At 44.0% G+C, this 20550-nt stretch overlaps 1 protein-coding gene across 5 annotated transcripts in view; it reads left to right on the top strand.

Moving 5' to 3' along the window:
- Nucleotides 1-10136: 10136 nt before the first annotated feature.
- DAZAP1 (DAZ associated protein 1) overlaps nt 10137-20550 on the top strand; it is an 87047-nt gene continuing 76633 nt past the window's right edge. Inside the window, exons 1-2 of one of the 5 annotated variants that reach the window (XM_073547204.1) lie at nt 10137-10203; nt 17958-17998. Coding sequence is in view for 4 of the 5 variants with exons in the window: in XM_073547205.1 (XP_073403306.1) it covers nt 10467-10495; nt 17958-17998 (70 nt within the window). In the remaining variant the exon portion in view is untranslated. Of the gene's footprint in view, nt 10204-10292; nt 10496-17957; nt 17999-20550 lie in introns of those variants that run through there. The other 4 variants (XM_073547205.1, XM_073547206.1, XM_073547202.1 and 1 more) reach the window with 4 other exon arrangements.

The following is a 20550-nucleotide window of genomic DNA, read 5'->3' as shown; positions in this document are numbered from 1 at the left end:
CAAATAGCTTGTCTAAGACCAAACTTACTAATATTCTGCAGTGCATTGTAACCAAAGCTATATCTGTGAAAGCAATGCATTCCAGCGGTCTTAATATGCCTCTATGCGCATTCTGGGTGATGCATACCGACCCTCACATATTTTACCCCTCACTGCCTCACAGTGGTTATAGCTCTAGATGCTTCAACGGATCCCGATGACTCTGAGACTGTTTTTTCATGAGATATTGTACTTCATGATACTGGTAAAATCTATTTGATATGACTTACCGTATATACTCGAGTATAAGCCGACCCGAGTATAAGCCAACCCCCCCAATTAAGCCACAAAAAACTGAGAAAACTTATTGACTCGAGTATAAGCCTAGGGTGGAAAATGCAGCAGCTACTGGTAAATTTAAAAAATAAAAATAGATACCAATAAAAGTAAAATTGAGACATCAGTAGGTTAAATGTTTTTGAATATCCATATTGAATCAGGAGCCCCACATAATGCTCCATACAGTTCATGATAGCCCCATAAGATGCTCCATACAAAATACACCCCATATAATGCTGCACAAAGGTTAATAATGGCCCCATAAGATGCTCCATAGAATAATATGCCCCATATGTTGCTCCATAACGGTTATGGTCCCATAAGATGTTCCATAAATTATGCCCCATATGCTGCCCCATAAAATGTTCCATAGAATAGGCCTCATAAGATGCTCCATAGAATAGGCCCCTATATGCTGCCCCCAGAAGATGCTCCATAGATTATGCCCCTATATGTTGCCCCCATAAGATGCTCCATAGATTATGCCTCTATATGCTGCCCCCATAAGATGCTCCATAGATTATGCCCCCATGTGCTGCCGCTGCTGCGTTTAAAAATAAAAAAATGACATACTCACCTCTCCATCGCTGGGGCCAGGTGCCGGTGTCACTGCTGGCACCTGAGATATTCACCTGTCCCCCGGTCCATCGCTGCTTGCTGCTGTCTGGCACCTCATCTGTCAGTGACGTTCAGACTGCAGGGGGCGCGGCGCGCACTAACCACGTCACTGTGCCCTTTGCTGTCTGAATGTCACTGACAGATGACATGCCAGACAGCAGCAAGCAGCGATGGACCCCGGACAGGTGAGTATCGCTATACTTACTGGCACAGTCTCTGCAGCCCCCAGCATATTCATGAGTTTAATGAGCGGTACCATGTGACCTCGAAAGGAAGGAAGGGAGATCGTGGAGAAGCTGGGGGCTGCAGAGACCGTACCAGGACTGATAAGTATGACCTGACACCCCCGCCCCCCCGGTGTATATGACTCAAATATAAGCCGAGAGGGGGACTTTCAGACCAAAAAAATGGGCTGAAAAATCTCGGCTTATATTCGAGTATATACGGTATGTTTTTTTTGTAAAAAAAAAAAAGAAAAAAACAATTTCGCCATTTTCCAATTTTGAATTTTCATGCCCTTAAATCACAGTGATATGTCAGACAAAATAGTTATTAAGTAACATTTCCCACATGTCTACTTTATATCAGCACAATTTTGGAACCAATTTTTTTTTCTTAGGAAGTTATAAGGGTTAAAAGTTGATCAGCAATTTCTCATTTTTACAACAAAATTTACAAAACCATTTTTAGGGACCAAATCACATTTGAAGTCACTTTGATTGGTCTATATGAAAGAAGATACCCAAAATTGACACCATTCTAAAAACTGCACCCCTCAAGGTGCACAAAACCACATTCAAGAAGTTTATTAACCCTTCAGGTGCTTCATGCAGGGGGCATTTATGCACACTTTATCCAAGTACAGTTTATCAAAGTACTGGCAGTTATAACATGGATGAATGTGACACGCATCTCTATTCTCTTCATACAGGTAACCAGCTTTTCCAGTCTCTGCTCTGAATCCACTCCTGTGTCTCCATTCAATGTCAGCAAGCAGTTAATCCTGAATGCTATCTCTGTGTTTTCAACTCTGCAAGCTTATATATGGTAACCAGCTTTTCCAGTCTCTGCTCTGAATCCACTCCTGTGTCTCCATTCAATGTCAGCAAGCAGTTAATCCTGAATGCTATCTCTGTGTTTTCAACTCTGCAAGCTTATATATGGTAACCAGCTTTTCCAGTCTCTGCTCTGAATCCACTCCTGTGTCTCCATTCAATGTCAGCAAGCAGTTAATCCTGAATGCTATCTCTGTGTTTTCAACTCTGCAAGCTTATATATGGTATATAGTTTTTTTCAACTTACTCTGCTTGTCCCCTTATGTTGTGAGGTCAAGAAACTTTTCAAAGTGCTTTATGACCCATGTAGTGCTGGACATGTGTTTATTTGACCACAACATTTTATTGGGTCCTGGTGTCTCAATTTAGTGTGATTGATTAACGAGAAGAGAGAGAGGCCAAAAAAAAAAAAAAAGTTCTAAGTCTTATCCTCCTATATATTCAGACATAGCTTGGGGATAGCATTTATGCACACTTTATCCAAGTACAGTTTATCAAAGTACTGGCAGTTATAACATGGAAGTTAGACAGGGCAGGAGACAGGTAAGACATTTATATACATCTACTCCCTGTACATTTGGAGTACAACAAATATATACCATATGCATTTGTGTAATTTTAATCCTGGCCGCTGCATTCACACAAATCCACCGCCCTGGCATTAACTCTCTACACTCCATCCACATTGGCCCCTCGCTTCTTTCCTCTCCTATGTATAGCACTCATGCTCTTTTCACGTTGTTAAATTGCACAGATCCAGTCAGTCCCACCATTCAACATCAGAGACGCTCTCACAAATCACTTAACCATCTGCTCACGCTTTCTATCCTCCTTCTCCTAGTCGCAGGAGACATTGCTCCCAACCCTGGTCCCCCATGTTATAGAGAGTCAAACCCCCCGACTGCTACACTTAGAAACCCCTCTAATCTTATTAATATTCCCTGCATGCCATCTGTCTCTCTTAATTGTGCACTTTGGAATTCTCGCTCAGTGTGTAACAAACTCTCCTTCATTCATGACTTTTTCCTTTCTAATTCTCTTAACCTCCTGGCTCTTACTGAAACCTGGATCCAGCAGTCAGACACTACCGCTGCTGCTGCTCTTTCATACGGGGGGCTTCACTTCTCTCATACCCCAAGATCAGACAGTAGAGCTGGTGGAGGCGTTGGTCTGCTCCTATCACCAAAATGTACCTTTCAGGTTATCCCTCAAGTACCCTCACTTGTCTTCCCTTCTTTTGAGGTCCATGCCGTCAGACTCTACACCCCCTTCTCCATGCGAGTGGCGGTGGTGTATCGTCCTCCCGGCCCCTCCCATCAGTTCCTGGATCATTTTGCCACTTGGCTTCCACATTTTCTCTCCTGTGACATCCCTACCCTCATCATGGGAGATTTCAACATCCCCATTGCTCTTCCCCTCTCCCCATCTGCTACTCACCTTTTATCTCTAACCTCCTCATTTGGCCTTTCGCAGCTTACTAATTCTCCAACGCATGAAGACGGAAACTCCCTCGACTTGGTCTTCTCTCGGCTTTGTGCAGTGGATGATTTTGCAAACTCCCCTCTCCCGCTCTCTGACCACAATCTTCTTTCATTCTCTATCAAGAACTGCCAGGCTGCTCAGGTCACCCCCACTGTCCAGACTTATAGAAACATACAGGCCATTAACACCCAGAAACTTATGAAGAACTTGCAGTCATCATTGGCCCCTATCTCCTCCCTCTCATGTCCTGATTCTGCATTGAAGCATTACAATGAAACACTTCAAACTGCCCTGGATGAATTTGCACCCCCTATAAATGGAACACCACAACGCAGACGGCGACAACCCTGGCACACGGTGCAAACACGTTTCCTGCAGCGGTGCTCCAGGTGCGCCGAACGTCTGTGGAGAAAATCCAATCTACCCGAAGATTTCATCCATTTTAAGTTTATGCTTAGAACATACAACACTGCCCTTCACCTCTCAAAACAAACCTATTTCAACACCCTCATCACCTCACTGTCCAATAACCCGAAACGTCTCTTTGACACTTTTCATTCTCTACTCAATCCAAGAGTACAGGCCCCAACCACGGAGCTCCGAGCTGACGATCTGGCCAATTACTTAAAAGAAAAAATTGACCAGATCCGACAGGAAATTATCTCCCAATCACCTCATACCATGCACTGTCCTCCCTCCCCCACTGCATCTAACTCACTCTCTGATTTTGAACCAGTCACAGAAGAAGAAGTAAGCAGGCTCCTTGCATCTTCTCGCCCAACTACTTGCACCAGTGACCCATTTCCGTCACAGCTCCTCCAGTCCCTTTCCCCTGCTGTCCCCCCTCACCTAACTAAAATATTTAACCTCTCTCTCTCTTCTGGTATTTTTCCCTCCTCATTTAAGCATGCCATCATACATCCACTACTTAAAAAACCATCCCTCGACCAAAACTGTGCCGCTAACTATAGACCTGTCTCTAATCTTCCCTTCATCTCTAAACTCCTGGAACGCCTGGTCCACTCCCGTCTTATCCGCTATCTCTCAGAAAACTCTCTTCTCGACCCTCTCCAATCCGGTTTCCGCTCTTTACACTCCACTGAAACTGCCCTCACTAAAGTCTCTAATGATCTGCTAACAGCTAAATCAAATGGTCACTACTCCATGCTAATTCTCTTGGATCTCTCTGCAGCATTCGACACTGTGGATCATCAGCTCCTCCTCACTATGCTCCGTTCCATTGGCCTCAAGGATACCGTTCTCTCCTGGTTCTCCTCCTATCTCTCCGACCGCTCCTTTACTGTATCTTTTGCCAGTTCCTCCTCCTCTCATCTTCCCCTTACTGTTGGGGTCCCCCAAGGATCGGTTCTAGGCCCCCTCCTCTTCTCCTTGTACACTGCCCCTATTGGTCAAACAATCAGTAGATTTGGTTTCCAGTACCATCTCTATGCTGATGACACCCAATTATACGCTTCTTCTCCTGACATCACGCCAGCCTTTCTAGAAAACACCGGCGATTGTCTAAACGCTGTGTCTAATATCATGTCCTCACTATATCTGAAACTGAACCTGTCAAAGACTGAACTCCTGGTGTTTCCTCCCTCTACTAATGTACCTATACCCGACATTGCCATTTCTGTGTGTGGTTCCACTATTACTCCCCAGCAACAGGCCCGCTGTCTTGGGGTCATACTTGATTCCGAGCTTTCCTTTGCCCCCCACATTCGATCACTGGCTCGCTCTTGTCATCTGCACCTCAAAAACATTTCTAGAATTCGACCTTTTCTTACCTTTGACTCTGCAAAAACTCTTACTGTTTCTCTTATTCATTCTCGTCTCGACTATTGTAACTCTCTTCTAATCGGTCTCCCTCTTACCAAACTCTCCCCTCTCCAATCTGTCTTGAATGCTGCAGCCAGGATCATATTCCTCACCAATCGTTACACCGATGCCTCTACCTTGTGCCAGTCATTACACTGGCTACCCATCCACTCCAGAATTCAGTATAAACTTATTACCCTCACTCACAAAGCCCTCCATGGCTCAGCACCACCCTACATCTCCTCCCTTGTTTCAGTATACCACCCTACCCGCGCCCTCCGTTCTGCTGATGACCTGAGGTTAGCATCCTCAATAGTCAGAACCTCCCACTCCCGTCTCCAAGACTTTACACGTGCCGCGCCAATTCTTTGGAATGCACTTCCCAGGTCAATACGATTAGTCCCCAATCCCCACAATTTTAAGCGTGTCCTGAAAACGCATTTATTCAGACTGGCCTATCGCCTCAACACATTAACCTAATCTATCCCTGTGTGGCAGAGCCAAAAGTCTTACCATAACCAGGTTCCCCGCATCATTCACCCACATGCTTTATGCATCCATTAGCCCTCTGTGTCCGTACTGTCACACACCTAACATTATGGCTGGTCCATACAATCAGGGCAACTGTTACCACCCACCTTTCGTGTCTACCTCTTTCCTCATAGACTGTAAGCTTGCGAGCAGGGCCCTCATTCCTCTTGGTATTTGCTATAATCTACTGTATGTGATTATTGTTATGCTGTAATGTCTATTGTCTGTACAAATCCCCTCTGAAATGTAAAGTGCTGCGGAATATGTCGGCGCTATAAAAATAAAATTTATTATTATTATTATTCACAGGAATTTTGGAAATGTGGAAAAAAACGAACATTTAATTTTTTTTTAAACACAAAAAAATTTACTTCAGATCCAAATTTTTTAATTTTGACAAGGGTAACAGGAAAAAATGGACCCCAACGTTTGTTCTGTAATTTCTCCTGAGCATGCCGACACCCCATATGAGGAAGACAACCACTGTTTGGGAGCATAGCAGAGCTCAGAAGGGAAGGAGCGCCATTTGACTTTTTGAATGTAAAATTTCCTGGAACAACACCATGTAGCATTTGGAGAGCCTATGACGTGCCTAAACAGTGAAAATCCCCCAAATGTTACACTATTTTGGAAACTAGACTCCTTAAGGAATGTATTTCGATGTGTGTTGAACACCTTGAACCCCCAGGTGCTTCAAAGTTTCTAATGTTGAGCCGTAAAAATAATAAAATCACATTTTCCCCACAAAAATGTTATTTTAGCCCAAAATTTGGCATTTTCATAATGGCAACACGATACAATTTGTTGTGCAATTTCTCCTGAGTATGGCGATACCCCGTGTGTGGGGGAATACTACTTTTGAGGCACAGTGCAAAGCTCAGAAGGGACGAGGCGTCATATTGGAGTTCAGATTTTGCTGGAATGGTTTGAGGGTGCCATGTCACATTGGCAGAGCCCCTGAGGTGCCAGAGCAGCAGAAACCCCATATATGTGAACTCATTTTACAAACTACACTCTTCATTGAATTCATACAGTGATCATATCGACACCACATGTGCCTCACAGAATTTTATACCACTGAGCGGTGAAGAAAGAATAAATTACTTTTTACCACTAAAATGTATTAGCCCCAAGTTTTTAATTTTTATAAGGGCTAAAGCCAGGATCACACATGCGAGAAACTCGGACCAGTCTCACATCTTAATACGGGGCACTGGTGCCGGCACTCGGGAGCGGAGCGTGCGGCTACATAGAAATACATTCTATTGTAAGGTGACATTAAGCACGGATTAGTAATGGAGAAGTGTGCCGTGTCCAGCACGTTTTGCTGACCGTGCGCTCCCACAAACACTGACATGTCTCCGTGTGTCCGTGAAAACACGCTGAAATGTGCAGAGACACATTTATTTTAATGTGTCTACGTGTGTCAGTGTCTCCGGTACGTGAGCCACTGACGTGTGAAACCGGCCTAATAGGAATTTTTTTTTACAACAAACGGAGGTCAATTTTTTTCCTGAGTGCACCAATACCCTACATGTAGTCGGGAAATATTTTTCAGGCACAGTGCAAAGCTCAGGCAAGGAGAGCCAGATCCTACTGTTTGGTTTGCAGGTACCATGACCCACTAGGAGAGCTCATGAGGTGCCAGAACAGCAGAAACCCACATAAGAGACCCCATTTTACAAACTACACCTCTAAATAAATTCATCTAGGTGTACAGTGATCAAACTGACACCACGGGTGTGTCACAGAATTTTATACCATTGGGCAGTGAAGATAAAATAACTACATTTTTACCACCAATAATTTGTTTTAGTCTCAGATTTTACATTTTCACAGAACAAGTGGGTTAAAATGGCACCAAAATTTTCCCCACAATTTCTATTGAACGTGGCAATACCCCATATGTGGCTGTACAGCACTTCTTAGCCATACGGAGAGACTCGGGAGGGACAGAGCGCTATTTGCCTCCTGAAGAGCAGATTTTCCTATAACATTTTGCAGACTTCATATACAGTGCACCTAATTGCTAGAAGAGCAGGCTCCTCTTTCAAGTGACCCCATTTTGGAAACTATACCGCTTGGCAAATTTATCTACAGGTGTAGTGATGATTTTGACTCCATGAGTATTTTCCAGAAACAAGCAGCAATGAATGTTGCGGAGTGAAAACTGCAAGCTGATGTTGTAGTGACCAGTACACTGTAGTGCCAGTACGTTATGTCCAGCCCGTGCTTCTGGAGACATGCACCCATAAGTTAGGCGGGCTCTCATTGCTTCAGAAATGCCAAACGTGGACGATAGATATGGTTTAGGTACACTGTGGGGCTCAGAGTGGAGGGGGACATTCGGATTTGTGAGTGCAGAATTTGCTGACTTTCTTTTGGCGGGTGAAGGGCCATTCAGTTTTTCAAAGCCTTTGTGCTACCAGTAACGTGGTATGCTGACCACTTACTTTGGAGTTTCCATCTAAATCTCTGAGTGACGTGATTCACATAAAACCCCCGAGGACTCCGTTCACTATAATGAGGCAGCAGGGTTGCTGTGAACTCTGTCTAGCCTCTGTTCAGTGGTATTCTTTTTGAGACGTGCATAAAACTGTGGCCAACAGCACTTTACGTAATCCTAAAAAGATGGACACCGGCCGATCACAGGCCACACAGCGTCCTCAGTGCCTCCATCTGCCTCATTAAGGGGAATCTTCCGCCAGAGGTTCCTTCTGAATCATGTATTTCAGAGATTTACATGGAAATCCTGATGCAAGTGCTCAGAGTATAGCGCAGGATAAATGTGAGCCGAGCCTTACTGCGATCTTTCGGAGGCAGAATGAAAAATTCAACCACAGGTGAAGAATTGTTTGTTTTTTTTTACGCCGTTCTTCGCCCAGTATGATTACGCGACTTTATTTTTCGGGTTGGTGCGATTACAGCCATATCATTTATTATCTTTTTTATGTTTGGCTGCTGTCACACACTAAAAGATGCTTTTTATTGCAAAAAATAGTTTTGGCATCACCTTATTTTGAGAGCTATACATTTTCGCATATTTTGGCCAACAGAGTCATTTTAAGGCTATGTGCCCACGGTGCGTGTTAAAATGCACACCAAAAACCGGACTCCTTCCCAGAAATCGCACGTTTTTTTCCGCGCGATTTTACCGCGATTACGTTCGCGATTTTGCCGCGATTTTCGTGTGCGATATTCAAGCACTTTCCAAGCGATTTGAAGCATCGCTTGGAAAGTGATTGACAGGTTGGTCACACTCGTCAAACATAGTGTTTGACAAGTGTGACCAGGTTTTTACTACTGAGGCCGCCTATGCGGCCTCAATAGTAAAAGATAGAATGTTAAAATGCTAAAAAAATAAAAAATCGGGGTATATTTACCTTCCGGCGTCCCGCGCTGCCATCCCGGCCTCAGCGTTCCCAGTAATGCCTTGCGAGACCTGTGATGACGTAGTCTCGCGTTGCTATAGCGATCTTGCGAGACCGCTAGAGTCACGCGAGACTACGTCATCACTGGACCGTGCCGCAAGGCATTACTGGGAACGCTGAGGCCGGGAATGCAGCGCGGGACGCCGGAAGGTAAATATACCCCGATTTTTCATTCTTTTTTTTTACAGGGTTATGGTACCCAGGGCCTGGAGGACAGTCTCCTCTCCTCCACACCGAGGGTACCAACCGCACAGGAGACGCTTAACTTCCCGCATGGTGGGCATAGCCACATGCGGGAAGTCAGCGATTCTCATGCATTCCTATGGGTGCGGAATCGCGGCAATTCTTTGCGATTCCGCACAAAAGAATGAGCATGCTGCGATTTTTTCCGCGATGCGATTCCACAGCGGGAAAAAGCGCAGCATTAGCACAGCATGTGCGGAATGCCATAGGAATGCATGGGGGGCGTTCTGTACACGATTTTTAAACGTTTTTGCTGCGCTTTCGTGCCGAAAATCGCTGCAAAAACGCTTAAAAATCGCTACGTGGGCACACAGCCTTAGACTTGTTTTTTGTTTGCGGGATGAGTTGACGTTTTTATTGGTACCATTTTCGGGCACATGACATTTTTTGATCGCTTTCGATTTCTGGGACGCAAAATGAACAAAAACCAGCTGGCAATGGAAATATGGGAGATATACAGGAGACTTCTTAGTCTGCAGTAGGTGGATGATGGCAATGGGGATATGGGAGATGTACAGGCGATTCCCTACTGCTGCAGTAGCAGCTATCTGGTTCTGCCTTATGTAATGGGCTAAGGTCCTTTCTCGCTGATAAGGCGGTGCCGCCAGTTTTGCCGCTTCCCCCACACGTGTGAAGCCTCACTAGCCTGAAGTGAGAGGAATTCGTGGCTCTGTACGGCGGAGAACACTTGGGAGACAGTAGAGGTCAGAGGACGGACTGCTCTAGACACTATACAGCTTAGCAACGCACCAGAAATGTCGGCTGCACGGCCCTTCCCCTCAGACTTGACTCCAGCAAAATGGCGTCCCTCCGTGTAATCATGACCTTGCCTCTAGTGTCCAAAGTATAACCGTGCGTAATGACGCTGCCCCCTGCCTGGAAACCCCGTAGCCTCGCGCTGTGTTACCTACTCGTCGGACGGAGGTGCTGAGAGAGGCGGCGGAAGCACGAGATCTGCCGCAGAGAAATGAACAACCAGGGCGGGGATGAGATCGGGTGAGAGGCTGGAGCGGGTGGCGGGCTACACGGGGTTGTGGCGAGAGGAAGGAAGTGAGGTGACCCTGACAAAAACGTGAGAGCTTCTTAGGCCTGGGCGTGTGAGGAAGCCCCGGGACGTTCCCGCCATGCAGGCTAGGTGCGGCGCTCAGGTGTCCTCACATGCTCTGTGCAGGCCGGCTCCTGGAGCTGAGGCCCCCTGCTCCCCAGCTGCTGGCCCGAGCCTTGGTGTGGGCTGAGAACCGGTCGGGCAGGTTGGTGCTTTGTGTGCTAATTGCTCCGTGCAGCAGCACCTGTTCATTGCTGGAGGGACACGAGCACATGATGCTCCTGCGGCCTCGGGGGTGTTGGGTTATCCCGGGGGGCACTCGTATTTATGGCTCCCCGGTGACTTGAGGCGGTCCTGCAGTTGCCGGCTGCCCTCCGCCATGTTTTCTGTAATTTTCCTATGTCTGCGCTCACAGTAGTAGTGTCGGCAGCTCGCTGGTCTCAGGACGGGGGTAATATAGGGAATCGCTATGTAGTAGGATCCTTCCTCTTCACTCGGATGATAATTGGCCATCGGGGTGTTTATCGTCACCTCCCTGAGGTGTGTGCGCTTTAAGTAAAACTTCAAAGTATGTGTTGTACTTTAGAACCTACCATGATTGTCGGCAGCACGTCGTTTAATGTAAAAAGGATGTGCTGCGGAGACTAACATTACTCAGTGTAGGCGCTCAGCCAGTGTATGGGCCCCCTAGGCCGCCGTGTACACCATACCTGCGTCTCGGCAGGTGTGTGGGCGGCGGAGCTCACAAGGTGGAAATGAGCACTAGACAAGCCAGCCAATGTGTATGGCCTCCTCCCGACTGTCCCCCAATCGGTGATGCCAGGCTAAATAAGGATTAGGTGGGTTACTGTCACATGCCTGATCCTATTGTTCTTGGGAAGATAAGCTGCTGTGAGCTGAGCATGTATGGAGAAGTCTGGAGAGCCTGTTCATCCAACACTTCTCCAAACTGTATGCAGGCTTGGAGCCTTTTTTAATCCTTGCTGATCCACGTCTACACCTAGAATCTGGAAATTGCATCTTAAGGTTCAGTTACACTGCAAGATTATTGTGAAATGTGCATTCCTATGTGCAATTATTCACTACAATAGGACAGTGTAAACAGGGTGATCACCCGATGACTGAGGAAAATGTTCATTCAGTGAGTGAAATTATTTTTTTTTTGTGCTGCACAAAAGATCATCGTTCTCAGCAGCGTATCGTCCTGTTTAATTAGGTCTTGTATCGCCATGAACAATGGCAGCCTATGTGCACTGAACTGTATTGCAGATCGTTCAGTGTGCGTTATTTAATGTGATATGCCTGCATAAACAGGCTATTAAACGACCGTCACGTGTTAAATATTTAATGGATGGCCTTCATTTAAAGGGAATCTGTCAGTAGGATCAACTCTCCTAAGGCGTTGTATGCACCCGTAGGTCATACGAAGCTGAATGGTTTGGTGTCCATAATCCGATGTCTTGATCCTGAAAAATCAGGGTGTTTTTTTGTTTGTTATATATATTTGAGCTGTTAAGATCTATGGGCTGGACCCTGACCCTCTGACAGACGCCTCGCATCCATCACTCATTTCGTATTTGGCGCCGCCTCCTCAGTTTTCTTTTGAAATGTGGCGCCTGCACTGTACTATATCTTCTTGGGCATGCGCAGTCAGCGCTGCCCGTGCTCTCAGATCACATCCTGGTCTTCATATCGCGCAGCCACAGATCCCGCCCCGCAGTCGCTTATGATTTATTCACACTGTGGGGCTGGGAATCTCAGGCATGCGCAGTAGTTATATGCGGCTCTCATGCCCAAGATTCCCAGCCCCGCAGTGTGAATAAATCATAAGCGACTGCGGGGCGGGATCTGTGGCTGCGCGATATGAAGGCCAGTATGTGATCTGAGAGCACGGGCAGCGCTGACTGCGCATGCCCAAGAAGATATAGTACAGCACAGGCGCCGCATTTCAAAAGAAAACTGAGGAGGCGGCGCCAAATACGAAATGAGTGATGGATGCGAGGCGTCTGTCAGAGGGGGAAAGACCTGCCCCCCTGTCAAATTTCAGGTATTTTTGAACAATTATATAAACGATTATTTCAGCAGTAGAACGGAAGCTAAGTAACAGAGCCACCTTGACAGAATGCAGCATTAGTACTGCACAAGGTAGCTCTTTTACTTAAAAACGCCTGCGGGGGTGACAGGTTCCCTTTAACCACAGTCGCATCTCCAGTAAAATAAAAGTTGAACTATGAACACCTTTTAGCAACGATGCCTTACGGCAGTTCAGGCTTGCTTTTTCCTACAGTGCCCACCATTGCAAGTTCATGTTAGCAACAGCTGCCCCAGCTGATGCTGTGTAAAAATGTAGTCACATTTTGTCCTCTTAGTCCATATGTCAAATCTGAAACGACTTGCATTCCCTGATTCTTTTCAGGCTTTTCTGCAGGCTTTTTTCCTGTATATACCTGAGCGTTTAGAGCGTATGAACTGCTGCTGTCGAAATGTCCATATCTTGATGCCGTGCTTAGCTGGTTTACTCTGTATATATTGTTTGACCGGGCACCTACCTTGGAACAACGCAAGTTGCTCGTCCACAGTGACGTTTTCACCAGTGTAATTTTGGAAGAAACTATCCATTTATTCCAAACTTCTCTAGTAGCATCTAGTTATTAGAGAATTATCTGATGTTTGCAGAGGACAATTTTCTGCAAGTTCCAAATTACATTTTTATTTTTAGACTGAATTGCTTGCATCGGACTAGTTGTCTGGGTATCGTGCTTCATCAGATTCAACTTCAGAATTGGAATTATGGTAATTATTTTCCCTGCTACTTATGTGGTCCTCATATTCTCCAGTTGGATATCTTCAGAATTTGAGACGTTGGCAAGCTTTTACAATTCAGCTTCACTCAATGAATGTCTTCGCCAAATTTGCATCCAACTTTCCAAATAATGCACACTCTTGACTTTCACGGGGTAAAATCGGTGTTGTAGAATTAAAATGGCACAAAAAATAATAAAATTACAGCAAACACTAACCAGTATATCAACAATAAGAGCTTATATTTTACAGCAAAACGGACCTGTACTCAAAGTCCATCCATCTGCAGTATCTTGCAAATGTATTGAGCGCACGAATCTGCAGGAACTGGGGAAATCGATAAACAATAGTAGATTCAATAGATAATCCACAAGGATACTATAAGTAATTTATGTGACTGAAAATATGACGAGTGATCTGTATAAAATGCTATCATGTCATATCGACCTGAACAGTACATATGTATCAATCATTATTTCATACAAAAAAAGTTAAAATAAAAAATAACTCATAACACCTTTTCATAAACAAACTCTCCTAACCATGATTTACAGATTCTCATTTTAAAGGTACTGTCACACTTAGCGATGTACCAGCGATATGACGCAGTCAGGATCGCTGGTGCATCGCTAAGTGGTCGCTAGTGAGCTGCCACACAGGCAGATCTCACCAGCGACATCGCTGGGGTCGGGGGTCGCTACTTACCTGTCACACCAGGCGATCCTGCGTCCTCCCGCCCGCGTCCAAGCGTCGCTCGTCTCTCCACAGAAAGCCCAGCAGGAAGCTGACGACGAGAAACAGTCCTGGACGTTCTCGCGTGATCAGCGATAACCAGCGGGGGAGCGGGTCGTAGGTAAGTATCAGACATAGCGATGTCGCTAGCAATTTCGCTATAACGTCACAAGTTATAGCGATATTGCTAGTGATATCGCTTAGTGTGACAGTACCTTTAATCTGCAGCTTTACAAAAAAATGATTCAGGTCAGATAGACCTGAACTGTACAGCAGGGTTAAATGCTGGTGCAGATCATTTGTGGATTTGTATCATAGAGTTCAATGCGAAAATCAAAGTCTTTGGCAACCCCCACTTATTACCAGCAAATTCTACAATTTGTGGGGAAAAAAAAACACTTTGAAATTGAAAATTAAAAGACCTGAAACTATAATCACTACTTGAGATTTCTGCTGGTCTCTTGCTTGGCCCTCTACTCTGCCTGGGACTAGACAGGAGACTGGCAGATGACCTGGTAAGGGAGTCATAGAATTGCCGTTGGAGGCGAATTTAGTGTTTATTCAGCTGTCCTGTTGCAAATCGCCAAAAATACCTGCACATTTTGTTGTGGATTTCCCTGCAGTTTTTAGTGCAATTGCTGGTATTGTCAGTAAAGAGTTTAGTAAACAAAAAAAAAAAATATAAATATCATTGTTGTTCTCACTTGTCATTTACATTACCTTTGCGTAATAAATAAAAACAACCCCACACCTAACAAATGAATTACAGGATTGATCTTCAGCCATCAAAACAATATTCTGTCCCACACTTGATAAACGTACTGTTTGAAGACCTTTTACTGAAGCTGGCCATACATGTTAAGACCTCCTTCACACATCCGTGTTTCCAGTATGTGGTAGTTTTTACCCATTATAACCTATGGTGTTATGCACAGGTCCAATTTTTTCCCGGCAGCACGGATGACATGGGCCAGTACAAGTTTGTGAAAAACGCGTTCAGCACACGGCTGGCATCAGTGTACAATCTGTTTTGTCATTTATGTCTTTATCCATACTGGAAACACACTGATGGTAAAAACGGACTAATCGGTAGAAAACACTGACACACTGATGGGGTGAACGGACACTGATGGATGACACCGGTACAGTTTTTTTCATGTATGTGTTTTATGCCAACATGTGAAGGGGGCCTTAGTACTGGGCAGGGAGTTTACGTGTGCCAAGTTCTACATGGTATTGCTTGGACAAGTGATTCCTCATGGGCCATGTTCAGTATTTGGTCAGTATTTTACTTCAGCCAAAACCAGGAGTGGGTGATAAGTGAATCAATGCAAGGAAAAGAAGGTGCGGTACTATCCAGCTTTCACTTTAGAAATGAACACTAGCATTGTTCTAGAAGTATCATTTCAACAGTAGACCATTTTAACTTTTAATCATCCTTATTTGGTTATTTCATTGAATGTGTGTTGATTTTATCAGGAATGTGTGAAGAGGGTCAGATCAGAACTGAATGGGTCTAGCTGTTTACAGCATCCCCCAATGTGGTGTCCTGATGCTTTGTGACAAAGCTGTCAGACTTCTAATGGTTTTATGATGGAAGTGAAACTGGTACTTACTTTTAACTCTGTTTGTAGCCTTACATGAATGATGCTGTACCATGGCTATGTTCACATCACGTTTCATGCACTAGTCAGTGGCTTCGTTGGGATTTTAGTCTAAAGCCATGAAATATGGTCTGGATGTTTGCGCTGAATGGACCATTGACTTTAATGATGCACTAGAATATCTCTTAAAAGTATAGGTGGGAATGGTTTGCTTGTCTTAAAGGGGTATTACCATCTCAAAGATCCTATCCCAATATGTAGTAAGTGTAGTAATATTAGCAAATGCCTCCAATTAGAAATTTAGTATAGTTCTTCTGATTTGCTATCTTTCATCATGTGTAGGCATTGCAGTGACTTGGGTATCCATGGTTACGAACACTAGCTAACTGTCATGAATGGTTGTAATCATGTATGCGTAAGCTACTGCAATGCCTGCACATGAGGAGAGATACATGGCGATTCAGAAAAACTATACTACATTTCTCATTGGTAGAAGCTGTTATCATTATCTCTACATACTAGGATAGGATCTTTGAGATGGGAATACTCCTTTAAAAGCGTAACTGTTGTTTTCATGTAATGTAGAGAAAGTGATTTAATACACTTTTTGAAATATACCTTATATATGAAATCCAACTGAAAAGTTTTCAAAACATTCTAGAAGATGGTTCCTATGCTGTTTCTGAATGAGACAATTTGTTGGTTGTCCGGTAAATCTGTATTCGGTTCCACAGACAACGAATACAGGGAGAAGCCTACACAACGTGTGCTCTCCTTCCTGAGTGCCATGCATTGTGAGTTGCATTGCTGGTTTACTTTACTCTTCCGCTCTATCAGCTGGTGGTTGTAGTCAGTAGATAAACAGTCGCACTCAAGTGTGGATTAATCTTGCAAAAAATCTTGAAGATTTTGTGAAATTTTTGGATTTTTATTTTATTTCAAATGCATCAAATAGTGTAACACCGCAGACAAAAGAAGTATCCAAAATGTGGGTATAATATCGTAATCCAGGATATGAGTATACTATGGTTACGTTTCGACCTACTAGGAGGCCTTTCTCAAACCATACTCAAGTAGTGTCAAGAAAAAGATTAATTAGAGCATTTTCAGAAGTCCCAAACAGGGGCTGATGGCATGGGAGCAGCCTGGACCTGCGGTGTTGTACAACACCGCAGGTCCAGGCTGCTCCCATGCCATCAGCCCCTGTTTGGGACTTCTGAAAATGCTCTAATTTTTTTCTTGACACTACTTGAGTATGGTTTGAGAAAGGCCTCCTAGTAGGTCGAAACGTAACCATAGTATACTCATATCCTGGATTACGATATTATACCCACATTTTGGATACTTCTTTTGTCTGCGGTGTTACACTATTTGATGCATTTGAAATAAAATAAAAATCCAAAAATTTCACAAAATCTTCAAGATTTTTTGCAAGATTAATCCACACTTGAGTGCGACTGTTTATCTACTGACTACTGTTTGTGGACCCTCCACGTACAGTCAGCACCTATCTCCTCCACAGCAAGAGTGCGCGTCTTTCTTCTTTTGTTTAGCTGGTGGTTGTAGGCACATGGCTCCTTCTGCCCTGTCAGCTGATTGTCCTGTGTACTCAGTGACATCAGCACTTCTCAGTGTATAGCACAGACACACAGGACAATCGGCTAAGGGCATATTAATAAATGTGCTTTAACGATTAAACCTTATCTTTATTGTACAGATCCATAGTTGAAATTGTGGGCCCTGCACTTACAGCTCTCCTGCTTCTCCCCTTTTCCCAGACCACTGCCGCCTGCCTCCTCTCCGGACAGTTCACTGAGGCATGAAGCAGGCAGGAGAGCTGTAAGTGCAATGTCCATTCTCACCAGAATTAAATGGCCCAATCTACATCTTCCACATACTACACAGTCACAGATGTCCTGATGAGCAGCAGGCTGTGCAGCCACTCATCTTCTCCACTTATTTTAGTAGTGAGTAATTAAGTTCCCCGATCTCCTACAGACGTGGCATACAGGCATGACTACCAAGTGGGGTGATAACGGAAATAAATGTTTGTGTATTCCCTGAGAGTCATTAGGGGCGGTGCTTTGGGATTGGGAAGAGATGACAGTATCATGAAGTGCTTTCTTCCAGATGGTATTACATGCCAGCACCACCATTCCCTACAGACTAGTTTCTCAATTGTATCACTAGATTTAGTATCCATATGTAAATGTTAGTGTTTTGAGGGTGCATTTCTTATACTTTTGGCAAGTCTAAAATACATTTTCTTTTACAGGAAACTCTTTGTTGGTGGCCTTGATTGGAGTACGACACAGGGTAAGTTAAATTTAAATGTCCTGGGTATATAAAAATGAGAAAAAATGGAAAATGAGAAATTCTCAAGTGTGGTGGAATTGTGAAAAACAAAAAAACCCCCACCCAATTCTAACAGTATTTAAGAATTATTTTTGCGGCGTACATTTTGTGGTCTAATATTAGCGAGTTCAGTCTTTTAGCCAAAACCCTAGTAAAAATTTTATAATCTGCATTTACCAATGATCTAGGGCAGTATGATCCACACTCCAGGGGGTCTTCCCCCCTCTTTCTTAAGCACAATAATATTAGCTTTATAAAAGGAGTCAGGCATACATTCCCCCTCCCAGATCTCCTGAAGCACTGTTAAAAGAAGTGGCGCCAATACATCCCCATATTTTCTGTACAGCTCAACAGGACACCCATCCGGTCCAGGAGCCTTCCTAGAGCCCATATCCATCATAGCATCCTTTATTTCTTCTATAGTAAAATCAGCGTCCAAAAGAGCCCGCTTAGTAGAGTCTAATGTGGGGAATTTTATGTCTGATAAATAATTCAGACACTCTAGAACATTGTGACCACTCTCTGAAGTTTATAATGTTTTATAATATTCATAGAAGCAGTGGAGTATATCCTCAGTTGAGGTCGCTATTGAGTTATCTGGTTTCTGAATTTGAAGTGTAGTATTAGATGTATTGTGCTAATGCACCAAAAAGGCCAAAACTTGCTTGCCTGGTTCCCTAGTTCAAAGTAGGACTGACGGGTAAAAAAAAGTTTACGTTTAGATTTGGTGTTCATGTATTGGGAATATAACCCATGGGAAGTCAACCATGCAACTCTATTCTCATTAGTTTGATTAGATATGTAAGCCGCCTCTGATTCCTTTAGACCAGAGGTCCCTAACATTTCTAGCCTTGAGAGCCACATTCTGCTCTGAGAGAGGGTCGCGAGCCACATTCTGCTCTGAGAGAGGGTCGCGAGCCACATTCTGCTCCTGCCCCCCTCACAATAGTGGAAAGCAAAGCCCCCATTACAGGCATAATTGTAACCAAACATTTTCCACAGAAATCACCCCAATGCAGTATATCAAGATCCCTGGGTTCCCACAATTCCCCCATTCAGTTCTCTCTCATCAAGCACTCCCAACACACTGTCGTATCCAGCTTCAAGCACCTCCTCTGACCGGTAGTATCTTGTCTCCAGCGTACCATACTTAAATTATCTCAAAACCCCTAAGACTAGTGTATGTGCACCCAGATCTGCTCTTCTGTGCAGGGCTGCTCACAAAATTCACCATTTTCAGATGCGCTCTTCATACCTGTTTGCTAGATCTGGAGCTAATGCGCCAAGCTGGCAGACGGCCACGAGCCACAATTCATGAGCCCGCGAGCCACATGTGGCTCCCGAACTACAGGGTGGGGACCCCTGCTTTAGACACTGTTCCATGTCATTGTCCTCTTTTGAGGTCACCTGTTTAATACAGGAGATTGTAGACGATAGGCAACTTCTCAAGTTCACTAACACTAAATGCCACAGATGAAAAAAAAACAAATGGCACAAGGAATGTAGAGTACAAAATGTAAACAATTTTATTCATATTAGTATTCATATATCATACAATCACATATAGATTCCTCAAATTATCAGAAAAAGCGCTGGAAACATGGATAAGGAAAATCACTACATTATCCAATAAATAAACCAATAATTTGTGCTAAAAATGGCATATAATACCCAAGCAGTCATATGTAAGACCGCTTGGAAGAAGCGGATGCCCCCCGGAAGAAGAGGCGAAACGCGCGTCGGGGTAGATCGCAGTGACAGCGTGGGCACATATATGTATCGCTAATTCATTATAGGCTGTTAGAACTTGATCCACTTTAGTAAAATCCAGGTACTATGATTAGGATTTAAATTGTCATTTTGGGCATTTATTACAATATGGATTTTTAGCGGTCTTGCATATGACTGCTTGGGTATTATATGCCATTTTTAGCACAAACTATTGGTTTATTTATTGGATAATGTAGTGAATTTCCTTGTCCATGTTTCCAGCGATTTTTCTGATAGTTTGAGGCATCTATATGTGATTGTATGATATATGAATAAAATTGTTTACATTTTGTACTCTACATTCCTTGTGCCATTTGTTTTTTTTTATCTGTGGCATTTAGTGTTAGTTTGTCTTTGCGGAATGTACCCATGGTTGGTGTTGGGTTTTAAGGACTAATATGTATAAACCTCTCAAGTTCACTTTAAGGGTATCCCAGAACAGGTTAATATTCTGGGGTTCAGAATGGGATGAGATGAAGCAGTTCAGTTGGTCTACAGTTCTATCATTAGAACCTATTAGCTTCAGCCAGAATGGATTTAGCTTCCAGAATATAGTGTGGTTTGACTGGCCAAAGCTAAGTCTTAGTATAATCGGACTGTGATCTGAGACCCCCCACTACCGTGTTCCATGCCATTTACCCACATCGCTAGACTGCTAGAGCCAAATATGTAATCTATACGGGATAAAGTGCGTTTAGTAGAGGAATGACAAGTATATTCCCTTACCATGGGATGACGTATCC

The sequence above is a fragment of the Dendrobates tinctorius genome, unplaced genomic scaffold, assembly GCF_039654945.1.
Source record: "Dendrobates tinctorius isolate UK_male_01 unplaced genomic scaffold, ASM3965494v1 ptg000011l, whole genome shotgun sequence".
Lineage (NCBI taxonomy): Eukaryota > Metazoa > Chordata > Amphibia > Anura > Dendrobatidae > Dendrobates > Dendrobates tinctorius.
The sequence above is the reverse complement of the archived record's forward strand: the minus strand, read 5'-3'. Positions and strand labels throughout refer to the sequence as shown.